Source organism: Bombus flavifrons, chromosome 9, assembly GCF_040668555.2.
Source record: "Bombus flavifrons isolate JBK064 chromosome 9, iyBomFlav1_principal, whole genome shotgun sequence".
In the NCBI taxonomy this organism is placed as follows: Eukaryota; Metazoa; Arthropoda; class Insecta; order Hymenoptera; family Apidae; genus Bombus; species Bombus flavifrons.
This window is the reverse complement of record NC_138450.1, coordinates 10,465,383-10,488,299: the sequence shown is the minus strand read 5'-3', so window position 1 is coordinate 10,488,299 and position 22,917 is coordinate 10,465,383. Positions and strand designations below refer to the sequence as shown.

The 22,917-nt window shown below is 40.4% G+C and overlaps 2 protein-coding genes across 2 annotated transcripts; both read left to right on the top strand.

Annotated features, from left to right (window-relative positions):
• Nucleotides 1-1,317: 1,317 nt before the first annotated feature.
• On the top strand, nucleotides 1,318-6,624 carry LOC138183138 (uncharacterized). Its single transcript, XM_069119728.1, has 3 exons — nucleotides 1,318-1,696; nucleotides 4,220-4,297; nucleotides 5,112-6,624. Exons 1-3 carry the CDS (start codon nucleotides 1,526-1,528, stop codon nucleotides 6,018-6,020), a joined length of 1,158 nt encoding a protein of 385 aa, XP_068975829.1. The 5' UTR covers nucleotides 1,318-1,525; the 3' UTR covers nucleotides 6,021-6,624.
• An 841-nt stretch (nucleotides 6,625-7,465) lies between these two features.
• On the top strand, nucleotides 7,466-10,511 carry LOC138183070 (delta-like protein C). The gene is made up of 7 exons (XM_069119606.1): nucleotides 7,466-7,642; nucleotides 8,201-8,304; nucleotides 8,422-8,578; nucleotides 8,982-9,104; nucleotides 9,359-9,489; nucleotides 9,600-9,876; nucleotides 9,961-10,511. Exons 1-7 carry the CDS (start codon nucleotides 7,506-7,508, stop codon nucleotides 10,298-10,300), a joined length of 1,269 nt encoding a protein of 422 aa, XP_068975707.1. The 5' UTR covers nucleotides 7,466-7,505; the 3' UTR covers nucleotides 10,301-10,511.
• The last annotated feature ends 12,406 nt before the right edge of the window (nucleotides 10,512-22,917 follow it).

The following is a 22,917-nucleotide window of genomic DNA, read 5'->3' as shown; positions in this document are numbered from 1 at the left end:
CTATGGAGGACCCTTGATAACGTATGTACATCCCTCGAATCGCTATCATTCGACACCGATTCCTTCCTTCCCGCCTCCTATTCTTTGCACGAAGCTGAACAGAGAACTAGGAAGGAAGTTGTTGTTGTGCCGTCGCGTTACTCGGATGTCGGCTAATTGCGACTAAATTTTCCTGGACATCGTGAGGATTTCGAAAATGGCCAAGTTTCTTTCTCATACCTCGAGCTCCTCACAGCTAAAAACGTTCTCGTTTTTGGGAGTTTCTTCTGAAAAATTACCGCTGGCCGGAAACGTATTCCAATAGCGATCATTTTGAGGAAAGAAAGATTTCTTAGAAAACGTTTGTTCATATAGAATTTCACGAACAGAATCGAGTTACTCTGCAAGAAAATGTTGACTCGCCAAACATCGAAGTTTTTAACAGCGCATTTCAACGATATATTATATACTATATTCGACGGAAATTGCGAATAACAGCGGAGGATATGATGGAACGCGTCCATCAGTACGTCACAAAGAGACGCGATTTCACGATCGATCGAAGGCGAAATTTAATTTGTTCCGCGAGCAGTCAATTTCGAAGCAATCTTCTTCTTCTTCCCCTTCTCTTTTGCGGAATGACGGAGGTTGCTCCTTGAAGTAGAATGGCGTTCTAGACCATATGCTGGCGACCATACGGCACGTGGATAATTACAGTGAAACGCAATGCGATTGTAATACGAGGGTGGCTCTGCACCGAGATAATATTCGCGGCGACAGATTGTGTGCAGAGCATACCAAGGGAATTCGAATCAAGGTTAATCGTACGTTTGCGAAGGAAGTACATTATTTCGATAAGCATAATGCGTTAAATATCTTCTACTTAAATTTTATAAAATTGCAAAAATAGATTTCTTCCTTGATAAGGAGATAGTTATATTTTTATCTTTATGAGATTAAGTGATTAGTTTTAGTAACGGTTATTCATACACAAGAAGGGATCATACATAAAGTCCATAAATATTACGTTATCTCTCTTTCAAGTAGAATCATCGTAAAAGAGCGAGTAAGAACGCGTGATCAAAGAGTTTCGACGAAACGAAAAATCGCAACTCTTTCCTCAATTTGGCCTACTTTTCTGCCAACGAAATAATTCGGGCAGAAGGACGATGATGCAGTATGGTCGACCATATGCTGAGGGACGGTTCCAGCCCACGGATAATTACAAGGGATGCTACGCTGCCTTCAGAGGGTAGGGGCGAGCTAAAATTCAATGGTGGGGCGCGTGGCTACATAAGGAAGGTACCGACCTCCGAAGGGTCGCAGTCTGCTCGAAATTTCGGCGGAACAGGAACCTATTTCTTTGCTCGTTAGTCACGAATAACACGCTACACTTATGTTTATTTGATTCTTTAGGTAAATTAAACATTCCATGATCTCTGTATAACTGTAATCGAGTGTTCGTTTTAAAGACGACAGTGAACTTCAAAGAAAGTGAACTAGTGAGTGAATATACATTACGGAAAAAGTGTGATTTTTATTGACCATGGAGATTACGTGGTTTCTTTTCTTCGTCTGGTGTACCACGCTTGTTACTGGATTCGATCTCGGACCGATCGTCAGAATTGCTCAGTGCAGATCGCAATGTTTGAAGAAGCATACCGTTGATGGTACCTGCGATTGGTACACGGGGCAACAACAAACTACTTGTAGCATGGTGAATAAAAATTTAAAATTTACTTATCTCGTAATTTTTCCAAAATTTAAGCTGCTGTAGTAAACTTTGTTCAAATTGTTACCATAGAATTTGCTTATTATAAAATTACCGCATATTGTTAGTTAAATATTGAAAAGTGTATGAGAAACGAATGCCCAAAGTTTTGAAAGTACCACGAGCACAATGCTGTGTATGCTCCCGTTTTCTCTCCATCCTATTCTTCTCGCCTCAAATAGTAGCGACTGGAATATTTCACGAAATTTTAGGGATCCCCGTGCATCCAACACGATACCGCCAGCTTTAACGTGACCCTCTTTCCTAGTCACCCAGAGTTCAAACACCGAAAGGCACGTCGCGTTCAAGAATTCTTTCGAAAAACCAACATTCTTCGTACGTCTTATGTTCTCGGTCTCCGAACAAACAATAAACAATCTTCGACGATATCTCGGGAATATCCAGAAATAATATATCGAGATGAAATCACACGCGTGCGAGCACGTAAGGTGACGATTCGATCGTCTGGAAATCCGATAGGGTCGTTCTACCGACTCGGTGTGACGATAAATCTTTCCCGTCGGTTTTATGGCGCGTCGTGGAAAATCATGGTGGTCCCCGATGTTCCCCACCGTCGAACGCACCCCTCTACAGGACAGACACATTGCAGATGGACAGATGGGAATCACGATCAACTCACGCACAATGCGGTGAACGGCCGCGTGTGTGCTCAGGGCGTTGCTCATTTAGTGCACAGGGGGTGTCCATTAATTTCAGAGAAATCGATGCCATCTCGCTCGTGTACACCCACAGGGAGACCCCATGACTGCCTGTGAATAAGAAAACACGCGTACACACGCCTATGCTGCGCGTGGAACATCATCGAGAACGAATCGTGAAGAGTTTGAACGCAGGAAGAGGGAGGTGACGATGATACATTCAAATTTATGCTCAGGGAACGAGAGTCCTCGAGACTCGTTTCCATAGGATACATTAGAATAACGATTCTCGGAGGAGGCGGACGCGTGGAGGTGGCTTAATGAAGGTCGCGCGCGAAGAACCCCCTCGTGAGAGAATTACGCCCGGATAATGACGACTATTCCTGCGTTGGAAATTGTTGCGCTCGCTTTGAACCGCCCTTTTCGTCAACGGTAATTGTTTTACTCCGGACAATCGGACGTGAAGGGGAAGCTGGGTGATCGACCGATTGGAAACGAGGGGACAGCGTTTTAAATTGCCGACAGGTTCAGCTCGACGTACCGAAATGTTGCGGCTTTCCAGACCCTTTGATGTTCGTGATACTCCTAAAATTTATGTAATAGAATTACGTTCAAAGGAAAATCATGCAACCGTGCATTTTTTGGCTAGACACACGAAAGTAAAATTTCTTCCTAGATCAATAGTTCGTGTAATTATATGAACAAGGAAGCGTATCGGTCGTATATCGTACATTTAATCGTAGTATTTTCGACGATGACGATTAACGGCTCCCAAGATGCGTAACTGAAGAATGTGGTCGGAGGAAATGTCATGGGGTCGCTCCATCAAATTTCATCGGATACGACGATGATTGTGCTGTTATCGAATTACAATGGGCCGGGGATCGTAAAAGCCATGTCCCCTCGTTCTGGAAATCAATGACTATCCTTCGCGAAGTGAAATAAACGGGATGAAAAAGATCCGTTATCACGTTTCATCCTCCACGCATTTGCATTTACCCGGAATTTTCATTTACGGAACAATCCGCTTTGTGGGAGGCTTACTCTTATTTCTAGCGTGTTTCTTCTAATATTATCTACTTCCTTATACATGATACGCAATGCTATTCTTCTTGGTTTCGTTTACACGAACGAACTAGAAATCATCAGAAAAAAAACAAACTATCCGAGGGAATTATCGCGAAGCTGTTGGAGGATGGTTATGTTGCTTTCTGGAGGCGTCTTTTGCACGAAGAAAGGGGACCTATAACGTTTCTACGAAACAGCCAGGCTTAGAAGGAACACATCGTGATGTAGGATAATCGGGGAGGGGGGGCAAAGCACAGGGATCTCGCTAACTCTCTCATTCTCTCTTGGAGAAGAGACGAAAAAAAAAGAATCTGGAAACAGGGCTCCACAAGAGACGGTATCCCAATAAATATGAAGACAACAACGACGGTGCCTGTTATGCCTGAAACAGGTTGGAGCTAATTCGGCCCCCCTCTCTTTTCTTCCTTCGTCTCTCTCTCTATCCACCTATCTTCCTCTCTTATACGTTCTTCCTTTTTCTTCTCTTTCCGACTGCACCTTCTTCCTTCTCCCTTGGTTCTCTCCGTGGCCGCTTAAATCGCTCGATTCAACGGTCCGGCCGCCTTTCCTTCTTCACGTTTCTTGGCTGCGTCGTCCCTCTTCATCCCCCTCGTGTACCATCGTTCCTTTTTACCCGTGCGTCCCGTGCGTGCAAGAGCTTTTTGTTCAATGCTGAAACCTCCCCCTGCCACGCTCGCTTCTTTCACGTGTGTATGTTTTTTTTCTCTCTCCTGTGTTACAGTGCTGGCAGTACTGCGAGGCCCTCGAGAACCGGTGGGAGAAGACAAGAACCATTTGCGAGGGCGACCAGTATCTACATGTAAGTAAATTTACGGGTGAAGCAATCTTTTGGATTAGGGAGATTGTACTACAGAAAGAATTTTCGGTTTCTTGAACGACATAATTCGCAAAAGGTAGACACGGGATCTCTAGTTCGATTCTGAGTTTACAATATCTCTACGAATAAACACCGGTGAAGGTATTTGTAACTTCTCGGATATTTGAACTTTTTCGAATTCAAGTCGAGTTGACAAATGTGCCAATGATCTCGACCGTGTTAAATCGTTGGAAAATTCGGATCGATCAAGCGCGAAGGAAATTTCTTACGTCGGTGTTATCTTTGAAAATTTCAAAGCTAAAGGAACAGACCAAGAAATATACAGACGAACGACGGTGAGACGAAAAGAAAGGGAACTTTCGATAAAGGGAATTCCGACGCGATCTACGGTCTAGGAAAATCCTTAGAAACGGCTACCTGTCGATTTTTACGGAAGGCTGAGTTGCTTTGTCGTGCACCGAACGAATTTAAACTCTTCGTGTATCGAGCTCCGCAGAGATACGTATCTTCTTCAAATATTTGGAAGACGGCTGACTACCATGTTTCGAAAAATCTTTAAATCCAATGCCAATAAGAACTCTTTTTTTATATGATATCCGCAAGATAAAAAGACCGTTTCCTTTAAAGAAATCGTTAATTGTTTCTCCTTTAATGCATTATTTGAAGGACAGATGTCTGAGATAGATAGTCGCTATTCGAGGAACAAAAGGTTAAAAGTCTTCTTCTGTAAAAGTTTCCTTTCTTTCAGAAAATCAACGAAAAAGAGTAAAACTAACGATATGAAAATTTCTTTCAGTGCCCAGCTTGCCAGACAGTGTGCAGTTATCGAAAAACTAGAATAGAAGAGAAGTATCTACCATCCATGTTGCCAGCACCGAGCAAGGCACCCATCATCCTGGACAGATTTGACGTTGCTGTAGTGATGCGCAAGCTTTACAAGCAATGGAGAGTTGCTGGATACTATCCAGGGGAACGTACTCCGAATCTAAGGCCGGATACCTGGATTATAGTCGCCATGGAGAACGGCATGAAGCATTACAGTTGGCAAGAATGGATTCCAAAGTTAGAATCTCTGAAAGAAGGTCCTTTGTACGAGGCAACGATCTCATGGAAGGATGTCCAGACTCAGCTTCAGAAACAGAGATCTTTAGAACAGGTCAGATTCAACAACCGTGTGAGACAATTCTTCCTAGAAAAGTACGGAGAAAAGGTACTGGCGGAGTGGAGAAGCCAGGAAGATTCTCCAATGTCCGATGAAATATTTCGAAGATTCTTCTTCAGAAGGAAAGATGATCGTTCCGATGATTTGGAAGCGGACAACACTCCTTCCACGAGCAATGCTTATAACGATAGGACCGATAAGGATCATATAGGAAACAAGGAATCTTATGTGGTTTCTTGGGAACCCGAGACTGGTGGTCTTATGGGAAATCAAGTTACGGACTCGAATTCAGCACAGATTTCTCTTTTGCCTGGGACAAAGTACCTCGTCAGGATCGCTTCGAACGACGGACCCGGTAGCTTCCCCATCGAAGTGGATACGAGGCCTAATTGCGTTCAAGCTAAAAGGATAGATCAGACGATCGAGGAATTACATCCTTGGGATATCTTCGCTGGTTGCGGTTGTGCTGCTCTTTTGATAATCATTTTCGGCTTTGTGAAGATTTTCAGGAAGGGCAAGAGCGTCGAACCTGAAGAAGTCTGAAGATTAATCCATCTTGCTTCGAAGATAGACGTTGATGAAGCATCGTCGACGATGATAACAAACTGAAGGACATGTTTGCTCTGACAGGACCAAATCCTTCTCTAGTAGATGGAGGAAACGATGTGGAAGGATAATCAGTGGATTCTCACTATTGCAATACCGACAACTGAACCCGTCGAATAGTTTTATCGTTGCGTTACACTCCAAACGGCAATACGATTTGATTAATTAACAATGTAAATTCTATGTCTGTGTAGATATAAGGTCGAATGTCTTGAAAAAGAAACACAACCGAGTTAAGTATTATGTGAAATAGTTTTTAAAGCGTGTGCATGTCGTTGTGAGTGTTACGATTCCGCAACTACGACGATTACATCTTTGTAAATGTTGACGAGGAAATGTACAAAAGATCTAGCTATTTTTTTATATGTAGTAGAATATTAATTAAATAACTTCTTGCTCAATACGCAACGAACAGACTGTAAAAAAGTTCCTAACGACGAGAAACAAAAATGGCGCAGTTTGAGGTGCCAATTTCTGTATTTATTTGTAAATAATAGCTCGGAAGCTTGTACATACATTTTAAAAAATAAATAAACTACTTCTAGAAAGAACAACGTTTCTTATTAGTACCTGGACACAAAGAAATGCTTAATAAAAAAAAACTGAATTATAGGCTACCTTTTTCTGTAAGTTACAATGTCGGTATTCGAAAGCTTACGTTTCGGCATGAGCGTTTTTCTTTTAATATCATCATGTAAATAGGATCCCAAATCCTACTTTTGTTGGAGGTCCACTTCCTTGTCTTCGGATTAAACTCGGATAACGAGGGTCCATAGGTTTTTTCGTTGAATTTAAGGGGGATTTGTCCTTCCATATCGAATGGATTTATGCTAGATTATAGGGGGAGCAAAATATTCCTGTACCTTTAGGCATACAGGAAGGAGAACTTTTTTGACGAATAAAAGAATAAAAATTCCCGTTAAATAGGATTCACAGGACATAACTTCGTTAGGTACTACCTATTAGAGGCAGTGATCTCCCAATTACTGTTCTTAAAGAAGTACGAGTCAAAGAACTGTTATTCACGACAAAGAAACGACGATCTCAGCCCGAGGGGACTTTATCCGAATCCTATAACTGTAGAAGCTTACGAATCCTCCCAAGAAAGTTCTAGGTACGTCCATTTCCTTTCCGTGACGGCGGCGAACGCGAGCTCTCAGGGGGAATGCCTCCTCTCGACTTAGTCGAAGAAGTGCATTGAACTTTCCCGAGCGAATAATAAACTCGTTGTGAGTCGACGAAAAAGTCAAACGGGGAGAGCGTCACACATGCGTACTCATACGATCTCACGCGTCCGCGAACGCGCTGCCAGCAGCACGGACACGATGAAAAAGTGTGCCGTGACCTCGAACAAGGTCCCGTTATCCAAGCCGAAGCCTTGGACGCGGTCGTCCTCAGTCTTGACTTGGAAGTCAAGCAAAGATGATACTGCTGCTCGCTTGTCTCAGTCTCTTGATCAGTCCCGGTGAACTGGGCAATCTATACAATGGGCATACAGCCAGTGTTACCACGATTTTCGGGCTCGGTGCGCTGCCTTTTGGATTCGCAGCCGGACCCAGGTATCGTCATTAAACATACTTTGATCCGTTTTACGTGATTCGATTCGTAATCAATATCCTATTTATTTTGGAGAGATTTGTTCCGGTGAAAGTCCTTCAAAATTCCTCGCAGACGATCAGTTGTATTTAAGATTATGTAAATTTTGATTTTCATCTCAGCAGGTAGAAATTAATTCGATGTGTCGAATGCTACGTTTAGAAAATTTGAATGAGAAAAGTTAATTATAGAAAATAATACGTGGCTATCGAGGATCAGATTGTAGTATCAAGTTCTCGTGTCACATGCTTAACGCATAATTACTCGGTCGTTGTCAATGTTATCTTATCTGTCAATCGTATCTGTTCCCCTTGTTATCGCTTTTTTTACTATTCCACATATTTTAAGTACCTCCATATTTCGACTTCGATTTCGAAACTAGATCCACTAAAGTGCTCATTACCAATAATAACGACATATCTTGCTTTTGGTACCATTAGAATAAATTGTATCAAATCTGTATGTATAACTTTTGTTATACATTTTAGTTAGATAAATAATTTCTTCTACTCTCCATTTAGATACGTTCCCAAATGGAAGAAGCAAGCCTGTGAGATACCTGCCTCTCAACATCCAAATTCGCACTACGTTTGTGACGAAGCCGGAGAAGTAAAGTGCTTGCCAGGTAAAAAAAGAAACATAGCGTGATGGAGTTCATCGCGGACGTTGTTAAGAAAAGCGCAATAAAAAATCAGAGATGTAGACATTTCTCTTTGTATAACCGGTGCTTTTTTTCACTTAGGATGGACTGGCGATTTGTGCGATGTGCCAATCTGTCGGAAGGGGTGTGACCCTCTTCAAGGTTACTGCCGTCGACCCGGTGAATGTCGCTGCAAATTGGGCTTTTATGGCGAGCTCTGCGACAAGTGTGTAGCTCTACCAGGATGTCAGCATGGCAGGTAATCTTTCATCAGTTTTTTTATATGTCTCGGTGAATCAAAAGAAGCAAGAACAGATGTAAGTCATCAATGAATAACGAGTTACCCGTTAACTTAATCAGATCTGCGAAGTGAATATACCAATGGAAACCGCTGCCCTTTTCCGACTCAGGTATCGATTTCTAGAGCAATATAATTTTCTATAAGCGATACGGTTGCTAATAACCGATGGATGTAGTAGTTAGTTCTAGTACTAAAGGCATGAAATAGATACCGATTTCACCACGCTCAGTGGCAAGTTTAATTCTCGTGTAACACGAAATGTCTAGTCTTTTCTACTCTCTTGAATATTGATCGTGCGGAAAAACTTACATTCAGCGGTAGAATGAATAACTGAATAACTGAAACAAATTTTCATTTTTAGTTGTAACGTAAGCTTCGAATGTTCCTGTGATCCTGGATGGAAGGGTATGTTCTGTTCGGAACCAATCTGCGCTTCCGATTGTCTGTCCAGCCAGGGATATTGTGAAAAGCCCGGAGAATGCAGGTAAGGTGCAACTCGTAATGGTTGAGTAATGAGCGGTTATCAGCGCCGGTAGCGACTGATCGAAGCAATGAAACCATCGTTTGCTCGACCCTCGTCACATTAACGTTCGTAGCTGATAATTTAGATGAAGTGTGGAAGCTACGAGATTGTTCTCCATAGTTTTCCTTCCTTTTATGCTACTTAATGGGAAAGATAATTTCTTAGTGAATCATTCGTTGCAAGAGAATCAGTCATTTGTGTACTTCCTTTTGTAGATGTCGATTAGGTTGGCAGGGACCGAAATGCAAACAATGCGCCGTTTTGCCAGGTTGCGTGCACGGAACGTGCCAGGGTCCACTCGAATGTCGCTGTGAACCAGGCTGGACTGGACTTCTCTGTCAAACTCGTAAGTTATCCGTTTTTTCTAGTCCTCGTATCTTCTCCAAGAAAGCATACATAAGTCTACTTAAACTTTCGTTTTGTTTTATGTATCTCGAACGTTTTCTCTCTGTGCAGCGGTTTGCTCGCAAGGATGCAGCCGAGAACACGGCGGTTGTCGTCGTCCGGGAACATGTAGGTGTCGCGTGGGTTGGACAGGTCCGAATTGCACCGAATGCGTCCCTTATCCTGGTTGCGTTCACGGATCCTGTAAACGGCCATGGGAGTGCCGATGCGAGCCTGGATGGGCGGGTGATCTATGCAACGAGAAGCTGACTTACTGCGACGAGCATTCAGGAATCTGTCGCAATAACGCCACTTGCATTAGCATGACCAAAGAGGATGGCAATTACAGGTGAATCCTTTGCACATTGACTTTGACAGTGACATAACTAGATCAATCGCTGACCGTAACGATAAACGTAAAACTTGTTTGCAGATGCATCTGTCCACTCGGCTATATGGGTCGTCAGTGTCAGATTAAAACGATGGTACCATCGACGGAGTTGATACCACCGATGCCAGATCAAAATCTTGATTTAGAGGCGAAACCTCAAATGATTTTGATAAAGCCAGAAATAATCGAGAAACCGCAAAGTTTAGACGAGAAAGATAAAAATAGCGTAAAAGACGAGGAGCAAACGGTTGAACCCCTTGGACCAATTGTAATCACAGATCCACCTTCTACTATCGATCCTGCTGCTACCGTAGGCAAATGGCCAACCGAGCCACCTACGGAACCATCACTCACGGAGAGAGACGATGAAAATGAGACGTAAAGAGGGGAATTATTATCGACTGTTGTTTATTTAATTATTTAATTAATTTATTTCTCAATGAGGATCGACTTATCTTAATTATATTCCTCGACAGCTAGAAAGTCTAGATGTGATCTACAAGGATTTTTTACCGCTATAAAGTGAGACATAGGATAAGCGATGTTGTACTATCGATTTGATATCCTAAATAAATATAGCTGTAGACTTTTAATTGATGAATTTTTAATTTAAATATCCGGATATAAGTTTAATAATTTTAAATTAAGAAATTCAAGTTTAACTGTATAATACAGGTTTAACTAACTTGTAACGAATCTTAGAATCTAGCTATTCGAAGTATTTCGACTTCTCAAGAAACTTCTCTGGACAGGCAAACATCAGTATCAAGAGTTCGCATTAGAGTTTCCCGTGAAAGCGACCGTCTTGCAACTTCGAAGCCAATTATTGCTTCTACTAGACGGCCATGACGTAAAGAATATGTACTTAAAGTACCACGGGTGCCCATACTGTCTTGATATATACGCATATAAACATTCCCGTGGAACGTCATGCTCGAAGGGGCATATATTCGATGTTGCACGATGCATAGTGCACTTCTCACGAGTTTTCCATCGACACACACGCTCCAGATCAGCTATCACGTAATCAACCGTCCAAGTCTCGTGTTTCTTACGTAATACGCTGCTTTAGACTCTCGGAACGTGCACCACTCCGGAGTCTAAAGAAATTCTGCATGCCGAAATGAGCGACTGTAGCTGAGGACTACGAACTTCAAACTGTCTAACTTTGGATCGATTCCGCGGGATCGTTAAACAAGTTCCAGAAGTTTTGAAGAACGATAAACTAAGTTTGAATACGAAAAAGCAACTGCGACGAATCTGTAAACTCACCAGAGAACTGCTCCGAATTGAATTAAAAACGTGCTAAAATATGTTTTTGATACGCACAAATTAAAAGTAGTCAAAATATCGTTGATTAATTAATAATAATAGAAAACAATAAAAATAATATAAAACAATTAATATATCTAAGGCTGTTCTACTATGTATTACATTCGTTTACGTTTTGCCTCACTGCGTAGCTAATCCAGGTCTGCCGATGTTGGCGTATGACTTAATCGATGCTTTAAAATCTCTATGCTTCTAATTACGATTGCATCACCTTTGAATGATTAAAGCCAAACGTATAAAGCTTTACGCAGCGACTAATTATCTCATTAACTTACAGATCGAAATATACTCGTATCTCGAAGGATCATAATTTTCACGGAACGACGGTATTTTTAACTGTAATTTCTATAATTAATTACAATAACACCGATTAGATACACGTAAGCGTAATTACAAATCAACTAAATGTCATGAGCTAAGAAAATTATTTTCTCATGATAATGGGAAAAGGAAAAGCAACTTTAGAAGGATCGCAACGTGTATTCGCAATTTGGATTACGACCTCGTTACGACGTTTTGGTTCATTTATATGCCACGCACGACTCGCCATGTATACATAGATTATGAAGCTACATTCTCTCGACCGGTTTTCACATCGAGACACACTATCGATCCATGTGTAACGTGTCGCTCGATAGACTTACTTCCTTCTTCTAGAAATATCGATCTATGAATTTCATCGAGCCTTGTTTCCGCTTCCGGGTCCTTTCTCACTGTGAACTCGCAAGTTTGTCCTCCAGTGTTAAATGTAGTAGATCTATTTCCCAATCATTGCTGGCAACGTCACTCGTGCGTTAATCGATTGAGTGAGAAGCGGATTCGAAATTGCAAAATTTGGAAATTAATAACTGGGTGCTTGAAAGTAAATACATAAGGCGTAGAATACTCTGTGGGCAATCAATCTTTTTTTACGTCACAGATCATCGTTACTTCACTTCATTTCTTTCACAGGCGAACGATCGCGCTCGCGAATTATCATATTTTGAAACGTTTTTAATGTATCAAACCTGTTTGACCCAGATTTCACGCCCGACAGCGAGGTAATCTAACTTTTTACTTAAATATTCATATGGTGTGCAACAGTGTCACATCGAAGAACTCGAATTTCACTCGTATTCAAGCACCTGAAACACGAGCGCGAACGAGTTAAGGATGCAATTAAACAGGTAAGTTGAAGAACGTAATTGCTCATTGTGACACTTCTTTATTCACCGACGTTCGTCTATCATTACTATTAGCCTCGTTTCCAGAGTATTATCATTACGCAAATACGCGATTTAATTCCAGTTCACGTACACACCATGCAAAAACTAATGAGTTCGTTTGTTCTATACATAGCCTTGATAACAGCCGCATCATTATACTCTTTTTGGTGACAGTTCAAATTGGAAGATTTGTTGTTTCTCGAATAACCTTCGTTTCGATAAATTAGGAGACGATTGAATCAGAGATCTTCCAAACTCGATGCGTCTGTTCTTGACAGATTCATTGGCCTACTGCTTGACTAAAGATTAAAAGGCGGATTAATTTCTGTTTAAGATTAATCGACGAATTTGTTCCAAGTGCTAGCTGTTACACGATCTGTTCCTTTCTCCGTTTGGAAATTCAAAGCAAGCACTGTTGGAAAAAAGAAAGGATTTCAGTTCCGCTCGTTTAATGGAATGATAGAAGCAGTTTCAGAAAAGGCGTAAATCGTCGAGCGATGACGACGCAGGCCGACGTTCCGAGAAGGACGATTATCAGAGCATGCTAAAAGACAGGCCGATCTTTGGATGTGCTTCATTAGCCACGATCAAAGAAGGATCGTACCTGCAATCCAACGATGCTGACTCAGTCGTAAAATTAGTTGACGCTAACGAAGGACGGACGCCCATAAAACTATCCGAAATTTTAAGTGGCGCTCGATTGATCCTGCAATCAAGCTTTCAACCCCTTTGCCGTGACCATTCGTGGAGAATTTTATCGCTTCTAGGTTTCCCACGTACATGCAAACATCACGAAAATATTCCAGAGTGTACAGGTGTTAAAGAGTTTTTTAATTACTCCAATCGAGGGTATAATCTATCGATCGAAGAATCAAATGAAACAAAGAGAAAGCTCAGTGTACGCTCCGCGAATGTATGAAATTCCTCAACAGGTGAAGTTGTTACTTAGTTGCAGTGATTACAAAAAAATGGAAAGGAATTTGTAATTAAGCAACCATAAATCTCATAAAGATACGCGCACACAATATAGTGTGCACAGTTGAATTGTGCAATCGAATCTGACATTAAGAATATTTATTTCTCGTTTCCTACTTCCTATCGTACAATTCATTTTTTATATGCACTTATACGGCAAGTTCAAATAGAGAAGCAAGGTAGTAGTTTCTATTGCTCGATAAATATTTTAATTTAGCTTTTATAAGGGCAGAGACGAGAGATTTATTGTCGATCGCAAAAATTTCAAAAATTGCGTACACATCGATGTGCAAGAATCGCGATACAAGAGAATATCAATAATACGAATAGATAGGTAGCGTTTGAAGCGAATCGACCCAGATCTTAATGTGCGATCAACATGACTATACGCGTTGCACCAGAAAGCGAGAAAATATGCGCAACGCGTAAAATCTTCAAGCCTTCCTCGTGTAATCGACATTCGAATCTAAACTTTGCATCGACCCACCCAATGGAATGCATGGGCAAAGCCGTTTAACAAAACACTTGAGAGAACAGCGAATAAACAAAAGGTACCGAGGAGCGTGTCTACTTCCTGGAGTTTACCAGCTGATTGCTCAACCTGAATTCGCGTCTCGCCCCCACGCTTTTGCTGAAACTTCCAACAAAATAATGCCGTAAGCATGTGGAAGACAAAGATAGTTCGTCAACGTGGTTAGTAAAAGAAAAATATATAGTCACGACACGCGCGCGGGAGCGTATAGTCTTGTGGATCGTTTTCTATAACGCGTGCTTCCAGGTGGAACGGAGAACAGGAAAAGCCACAAGATCGTTCGGGCGGAAGGGAGGGGCTCTCACGAGCGATTTCCCTTTCAATCGGTTCGCCCTTCGCCGTTCAGTTCTCGCGATCAGAAAATTCCAGATCCGCAATTGCACAAATGTGTCGGTACGCCGACGTCCGCTTTCGAGCGATCGTCAGAATAAAAATCGACCGGTTTTATTCGGTTAGGGGCCGGAAGGGACAGGGTCGACCGTTTCACCCTTTGGGTTTTCTCTTTCTTCTTCTCTTTTCTTCTCTGTCACTCTGCTCCGGGGGTCCGTTCAAACGTCCCCCCGTAAATAGAGGGCATCCGTTGAACGATCAAAGCGCAGCGTGTAATTACGTTCCAGCGAGAGCGACGTAGGTGTTAGCTCATGGGGAACAGTCGCTGTTTGTGTCGTATGCTTGAATTTTAAGTTTCACATCTGTATATTAATTTACACAAACATTCTTGCGTGATCGCGATGGAATGGAAAATATTCCAGCGAAACTTTACTAATCCTCACTTGAGAGTATACGCGAATCTTTTATAATATACATAAAGGAATTTTCTTGAAAAATTGAAAAATTAATGGATAATTGCGATTTTCAATAAAATGTTTTTATCGTGCATTTGACTCTAGTCGATAATAATCGCGATGGATATCATTCTTATTTTCTCATTGTCAGTACTGGTCGTAGAACTAGTACCGTAATCATTCTTACGCAATATCGAGCCGGTTATCGAGTCGAAGCATCTACATTACGGCACGCTGACGTTGGCTCCACAGGCACTTACTTAGATGCTCAATCCATAATGCACATCATGTACATGCATGCACCGATATGCTAGGATGCAATGTACTCTTGTAAGTAGCACGATTGCGTTTTTGTCAGGGTCGTACGAAGAAACCGCAAAGCGTATCGTGCGTAGGAATCTTTTCCTTCCTTTTCTTTCCCCGCCCTCCTTTGAATATCATCAAGTAATTAGATAAAAAACAATAAGAAGAATGTACATAAATTAATGGATTATAATCGAAAATATTATTAAAAGACTTTAGCGTAGCGAAATTAATTAGATCAATTACGTGAAACTATGGCATAGACGTAACAATGGTCAAGCTATTCATCGAGCGCATCGCGAATTCCCCGAAATCGTCGAATTTCACATGCTGGAATGAACAAGCCAACGCAATCACACGTAATAACGAGACATAGATTTCCCTTTTGATTAATCACTCCCTGCCCCCCGACAATGCGCACGATTGTAATTATTACGTAAAATAATTTCCCTTCGCCGTAAAGACAAAATAAAACCGCTGCAAATTACTTCACCGATTAGGCGAGCCGCAGTATCGATCGATTCTTATCGATCCATACAATCGCTTGAATTTCTTTGCGTCAACGTTGCAACACGATTCGGGGGGAGAACGCGACGTGTTCCTCCGTCACAGTGTTTCCTCGTTTTCGATGGACCACGACGTTTTCTATACAATGTATTAGGTTGTCCAAAAAGTGTCTTTCTTTTACAGACACATCTTTTACAACGATGCATCTTTATAGAAAAATGAAACATAATCTGTCAAACGTTGCGATCTTTATCTTGATAGAACAAAATGGATCATACGTAATTCGATAAAATAATGTAAAACGAAAAATGTTGTGCACCCATTATTTCTTTACAAAACGAAAGAAACTTTTCGGACGACCTAATGTATATCACGGCGATTCACAATTCAACATGCTATCGTTCACATCGGCTGCAGTTTTAGTCGAAACATCTGCTAAATTGGAGTCTTGTCCTTGAATCGAACCACTTTTTAGAAAAATAGAATGGATAGAAGTTACACGTTCTAAATCCTTTATTTAGATCGATCAAGGACATTAATTGAAAGGATTTACAGAGGAAAAAGTGTGAAATTACCGATGTGTCGCGCATCAGTTTTTAGCGATCACGATATTCTTTAACGACGTGTCCCCGACAATATTTACTTTAATGTGATCCGATGTAAAAAACAATGTTGGCGATAAAATATGTTCGTAATCTACGCTCAGTAAAATCAGCAATGCGTTTCATAATCAGCTGGGCGTAATTACGAACGGAAAGCATGTAAAATTGTACCGGTTGCCTTCATCTTGTAGAATTATCGAGTTATTGAATTTAATGGTAACCGAGAGGGTAATTTCAAGCCACTTTATGATAATTTTCAGCGTCGAAATAGATCGGACTAACGATACATTGTATCTCCGGTTTAAGACTGCGTTCACGTAAATCTTCCTGTACTTAAAATTTCTCCTATTCACAAAATCTTGAAAGTAATCACGTGTTTTCGCAATTTTTCTACTCCTAAGCGCTAAGTAAATAAATTGCCGTTACATTCTTTTCGAAAGGCACATAAATCTTCGTCGTAAAACGTCGAGGCATTCGAACGAAGCATTCTCCGCTTCGGCATCGTGTGTTCGTAAAAGTAACAGGCTATCCGAGACAGTTTGCCGCACTCTAGACATCGTTTACTCGGAAAGCAGCTCTTATTGTGAATTGCTGGTCACACGGTTTGCATGCATGCACCTCCTGCCACGGCTTACCATCGACTTGCAAACGATTAACGTGCATGGTCGCTTCTGTTCCTCGCCTGCCTGGTGTACACTGCGATTGCCGCATACCCTTCACTGGATTCCAATCGGATGCAGTTCGTGCGGGATATCGTTCCGTGAGATCACGATCGTTTCGTAGAGATATCGCGGTCAATAATGATCTTAAAAGGAAAAAGGATGTAATTGGCTTCCGTTGAACGTTAAGCCATTGTTGTGATACTATTCGACCGTCGTCGATTAGGTTCTCAGGTAGATTCGAAAGTTTGGAAGCTCACGTGAAATTTTCGATCTGATATTTCATTTATACGGTATAGCATATAGCATATCATTGGTACGCGTGGAACTGTCGACTATACGAGTTACCATTTATTATGATAATAACCGACCTACATTTGGTTTATCGGAGGTCAGGAACATGAATATGAATGTTGCGCTTCGATGCGTGTAAAACATTGCACGCGTTTCTTTCGCGTGCCACCACGAACGATGAAAATTATAAGCACGCTTGTCACCGCTGTTATCATCGGCCAGTTGTTCCGTCAAGCGAGTTATATACCTGATAATTATACAGTTATGTATACAGCGCGCCAGTTTCGTGTCTATTGCCATCTACCTTCGATGAATCCACAGGCCTATCCATGTTTGTCCGAGAGAATCGAATGGAAACATCGTTAGAAGCGGTTGGCTGCAGTTGCACAAGCAACACCTTATTTGAGTATCGAACGAGATATGTCGATGCTCGTGCAGATTTTTCTGCCGATCGCTCTTACGAAAGCGACGGAACACGACTGCGTAAAGTCGAAGAGAAACCAAGTTATTAGCTTCCCGGTTAGATATGCAAAACTTCGTGCCGAGAAACACGTATGTATCTACTACTTGCGAACTTTCGTGCCTCGATAAACTATGTTGTAACGGTATAAAATTAATTAATCCCGAGCTTTAGAAGAGAGAATTTCTACGATGAACGCAAGATCGCCACATTGATCACACAAAATGACTACTGTAGCAGAATAATAAGTGGATGAATTCCAAACGTTCTGCTCGAGATAAGTCTTCACCTTTCCGATTTAATCGAGGTTCGATCGCGAAATGGAACGAGGCAGATCATTAGCCAGGCTAACGATTTCAATCTCAGACACCGCGGGATAATCGTGCAAGCGTGACTGATCTACTCGCATATCCCTTGTCGTTTAGTATAATTAGCTCGCGTTAAAAGCTATTCAGTCTCGTAAACCTCCCAGCCTCCAATGATTCACTTACGTCGTAAACTTCTAACGTTTAAACGACATTCGTCGTTCATTAGGTAATATTAATAATGAGTCGTGAAGAGGAAAGGTAAAACGATAATTTGTAACAACCGTAATTTTACGACATAGCCAAACGAGTATTTTATGAGAGTATTACCTCTAGAAAACCGCATAGAACAACTGCAAACCGCAATAAACTTTGAGCTTATAGAAATTATTCAGTATTCGTAGATATAGGTCAATAGGTCGAATATCGTACAGAAAATCATAAAATGCATAGAACGAGATAGGAAATAGAAACTAGGAATTTATGCACGATGCTCCTTTTACGATCATAACTCGTGTGGTTAATCTTATAGATTTCGCGAAGATTGATTGTTACGTGCCTATCATTTCGTTCCAGTCACAAGGTAACATTTGCGCGATGTTTGATATATAATTTACTCATACTCTTATGTCTAAACACTGTTCTCAATTCCACTAGTTCGTATTCATTAACTAAAATTCCAAATATATCTTTTGTTTTTTAAACGAAATATGTAATAAATGTTCGCTTTACGAATCTCTGCTACGGTTTATAAAAAGAAAAGATCTCAATGTGCGCTTTCATCGAATTGACATTGATCTTGGAGAAGTACAAATATTCAATCCAAACAATTATCGTCTTTTTCCATCGGCTGACTCGTATCCGGCGGCAAGTCAAGATCATGTAATCCAGCAAGACGGGAATTACCAGCGGCTCGAAACGCCCGCGGCGCCTCTTCGTGGCTTGTATAACTAATCTTCACGGTCTGTGACCTACCGCAAGAAGGTCTTTGCCATGGTCGATTTGAATTAGCGCTTGGCTAGTAGCCCCAGTTAACCTTGCTATTGTTCCTTGCTATTGCTGGTGACCCTCCCGTCTAGAAAATAAAGTCGTCAACTGGTTCTAACTTATAACTGACTATCGAGCTATGATAAAAGTCGCGTGCCGCTTGATCGATCGACAACCTCGAATACCATGCCGTGCTATGTGTGTCACATCTGACATTAGGACATTAGTACGATCGGTGCATAATCGAGATCAGCATGCAAGTGATGTATTTAGAGAAACTGGTCTGTGATTGAAAATAATCGATGTTTTAGAAATATTCAAAATTTTGATTCGAAAATGGATGATATCCTAAATTGCTGATTTCGAAAATACTTTAATACGTAATGTGTTCAAAATTGAATGTATATGCGTACGTCTGAATTAACGCACCGTCGATGAAAGTTAAATACGGTCATTTTATGAATAATGGTCTGTGGGAACAATTTATGGCAACCGTAATTGCTTGGAAGCTTGTTACGCCTCTGACGTAATCGTCTATGACTAACGTTAAGGGTTCCTTTCGCACATGAACTGCATCTTATCTATAAATACGTTGTCCGAATGTTTCGACGGCCTATTGAAATGGGTGTGTACGGTCGCAGTAAGATTTCTCACGTATCGTGTATCACGTACCGTACCGTACCGGTGTACAATTACGTCAGCGCGTTTTGTCGCATATCTGTCGATTGTTTTGCATAATAATACATTTATTGGAAAGGACGACTTGTATTCTGCTTCTTTCACGCGCCACATTCTTCTCCAAAACTCACTTCAAAATAAAAAGCTTCAAAATAAAATTACTGCTTGATCGTCCTGTTTTTGAAAAGACAATTATTACGCATTAGTCATCACTTAGCATTTGTCAATGTACTTTTTCGACTTTCACCGTTTGAACCTTACTAAACATGTGACGCAGCTATAAAACCAGTTTCACGAAACTTTTGAAATCTCTATGACTCAACAAAGTAACACGTACCGAAATTGCTTGTTTCACGCGTGGATATTATCAGATGTTTCATTGATTTTTATGGCTGTTTGTTCAGCAAGGAATACTCTTCTTGCGAATAACGAACAGGAATAGTAATTTTAATAATCTTAATTCACTTAGTATAATAAACGGCTAAGGAGTCCCGATCCACCTTTACTCGCATATTACTTTGGCTTACGTAAGGCGGATCTTGATAGCAGTACGGCACAGTTACCATTTTCACCGGGCGTATTATTGGCGGAAAGTGAGAGCTGAAAAAGGATCAACAGGAATTCATCCTTCCATTCTTCTGCTCGCCTGACACCCTCTCATGTTTTATCCTGCCTTTTTATGTCTTTCTTTTAGAACGTACTCGAAAAAAGATCGGAGGTGTAGATCGACTTACAGCCTGTTTAATACTCCGGTTTTTATATCCTTATTGGTATCGCACGACAGCCGAAAGGTGTCACACATAAATGAAGGAGAAAGAAGGAATTGCTTAATCCGCGATACCGGAATAATCATTACGGTTGTTGATTCTATACCAATTACAAAACAGGTTGAACAGTTACAAGGAATTGCAACCATGCTGCATACGAAATGACACAACACGAAGGAAACCGGAGGCTGTGCAACTCTGTGTAATTAAACAACCGCGTATGTTCCATAGAATACGAATTATGAGAGATTATAGATGATAAAAAGTAGATATCGTGTATACGAATTAATACAAGCGTGTACAATGTACTTTATATTATGTATACTTAGAAAATCATTTAGGAAAAATTTTCATGTGAAAATGAGACATTGAAGCTATAGGGCATGGGGTATGGATCGAAATTTCAAAAATTACGAATTTCAGCTTGCATCGTTTAGCTCAAAGATGAGATTAAAACAAACACTCTGCACTTGACAGACGACAAACTTGGTTTCATTCGCCTCACCGAATGATACGATCTTTCGCTCCAATCGAAATATGTAACACGCAAGAAAAGCTGGAGGCACGGCTCTACAGAAGTCAATACGTCTGACGTCAGTAAAACGTGTCCGATATTGAAATCTCAAACTCGTTTTCTCGATCGATGGGTGAACTGCTCACTACATTAAGTCAACACGGAAACGATATACGATAAAAGTACGGTTACGCAAATTATTGTATAGATTTTGAATGTAATATGTAATATCGTTGCAGCGGGCTTGTTCGAGATTTAGGAGGAATTCACTATCGACAAGCGTGAGTCACAGGAGAACCAGCTATGTGAAGAATTTTGTAATAAGGAACATGTCCCCACCGTGCATTGTAATAACTCAGGATACGTTTGCTAGGATCCGATAGGTCGATAGAATACTTAGAATTACGATTAAATGTGGTAGATAATTTAAATTTTCATGGAACAAGTCAGCTAGTCGAAATGCAATGCTACTGCAAATTATTGTATTACGTAAACACGATTCATACAGTAATTAAAAGTCTATGAATATTAATAGCCGATATTACTTATAGGAATATTAATCAACATACTTTGTCTCTGAATTAAAAGAGGGAAATTGAGAAATAATATGTTCGTGACAGTGAGTGAGAGAATACATAATTCAAAACAGAAAACGGAACAACAGCACATAAGAAGTATCCTCGAGAAATGAGTAAAAGCTATTGAATAGCAGGCATGATTATTTGTTCAACAAGCAGGGAATGACGTAGATTGACAGAACGAGTGGTAACTGATTCTGATTTGCGTTTCATTTATGTCAAAGAAATCGTTTGTGAAACGACGATTTGCGGTACAAATCGACGAGATCGTGACTGATAATAATCCACCTGTTTCGTTCTTAATCAACCACGCAGGTGTCTGAAATACTTTTGTATATTACATTACGCTTTCTAAGTTTCGGGTCACTAGTGATGAACTTTTATTTTTTTTTTTTCTCGCCGTTTTGAAATATATCGTGTTACACATCACGCAGCTGGCTATAAGAAACGATGACGAACGAATATAAAATTCTAAAATTTCGTGTCGACGATAAAATTGTCGTGTTTTACCGCTGGTCATGCTGGAACTGGGTTTAAATTAAACTGTCTGTAGCGGGGCTGATACAATCAGGGTATTGATGAATAGACAGGCAGTCACAAAGTATGCCATACGAGCAATATTTATTTGAAATTTGTTTTAAGAGTTAGTTAAGATAGTGAAAACTAATTGATGAATCATTTCTGTCACTCGGTTACGATATTTCTTTCGATTGCGATCGATTCGATTTATATTTCTGATAATTTCACGATCAATTATTTGACAAGTCAATGAATGAAATATACAAGAATCAAGATTCAATAGTATAATAATTTGTTATTAATTTTTACATTAACAATTGTACAGTGACAGCTGAAATAAATATTCATCAAATATCGTTGTGAAATATTACATGGTTTAGCGCACGTTAATCATAATTCCCAGAATAATAATTACTCAAATCAAATTTCTTATTTACTTTCCAGAGAATATTTTTACAAAACGATTAATGCAGCATTGATTCTTATTTTAAATTACTACTTTCCGCTCACTTGGTTGAAAGTATCAAAATCTTATCGGAAAATAGAAATAAAATTCACACAGATTATACGTATACATAGACAAAATTGTGGCGAGACTGGAAAATTGCATACAAATTGGGAAACGAAATTAGGAAATATCTCTATTGCTAGTAGAGATTTCTGAACGTAAAATTTTCCTGTTTCACCAGCTACTACTCGTTATTCTGCCCAACTATATTGCGTAATTACGTAACGATTTTCTACATGTACCTCCGATTTTATGCAATTAATTGCAACATTAATTGCAGCCGATCGATTAGCCGTCAAATACTGTGTGTTCACAAAGGTGACAGTTTCTATTTAACAGTCTCTTATTTCGTATTTCCTCGATTAAGGATTTTTTCGACGATTCCGTTCAAGGATAGAATCACGAATTCAGTGAATAACAACATTCTCTAGTTTCTGGCTTTTAATCACTTGAGTCGATCGACTTGATTCAACTTTGTTCTATTCTTAC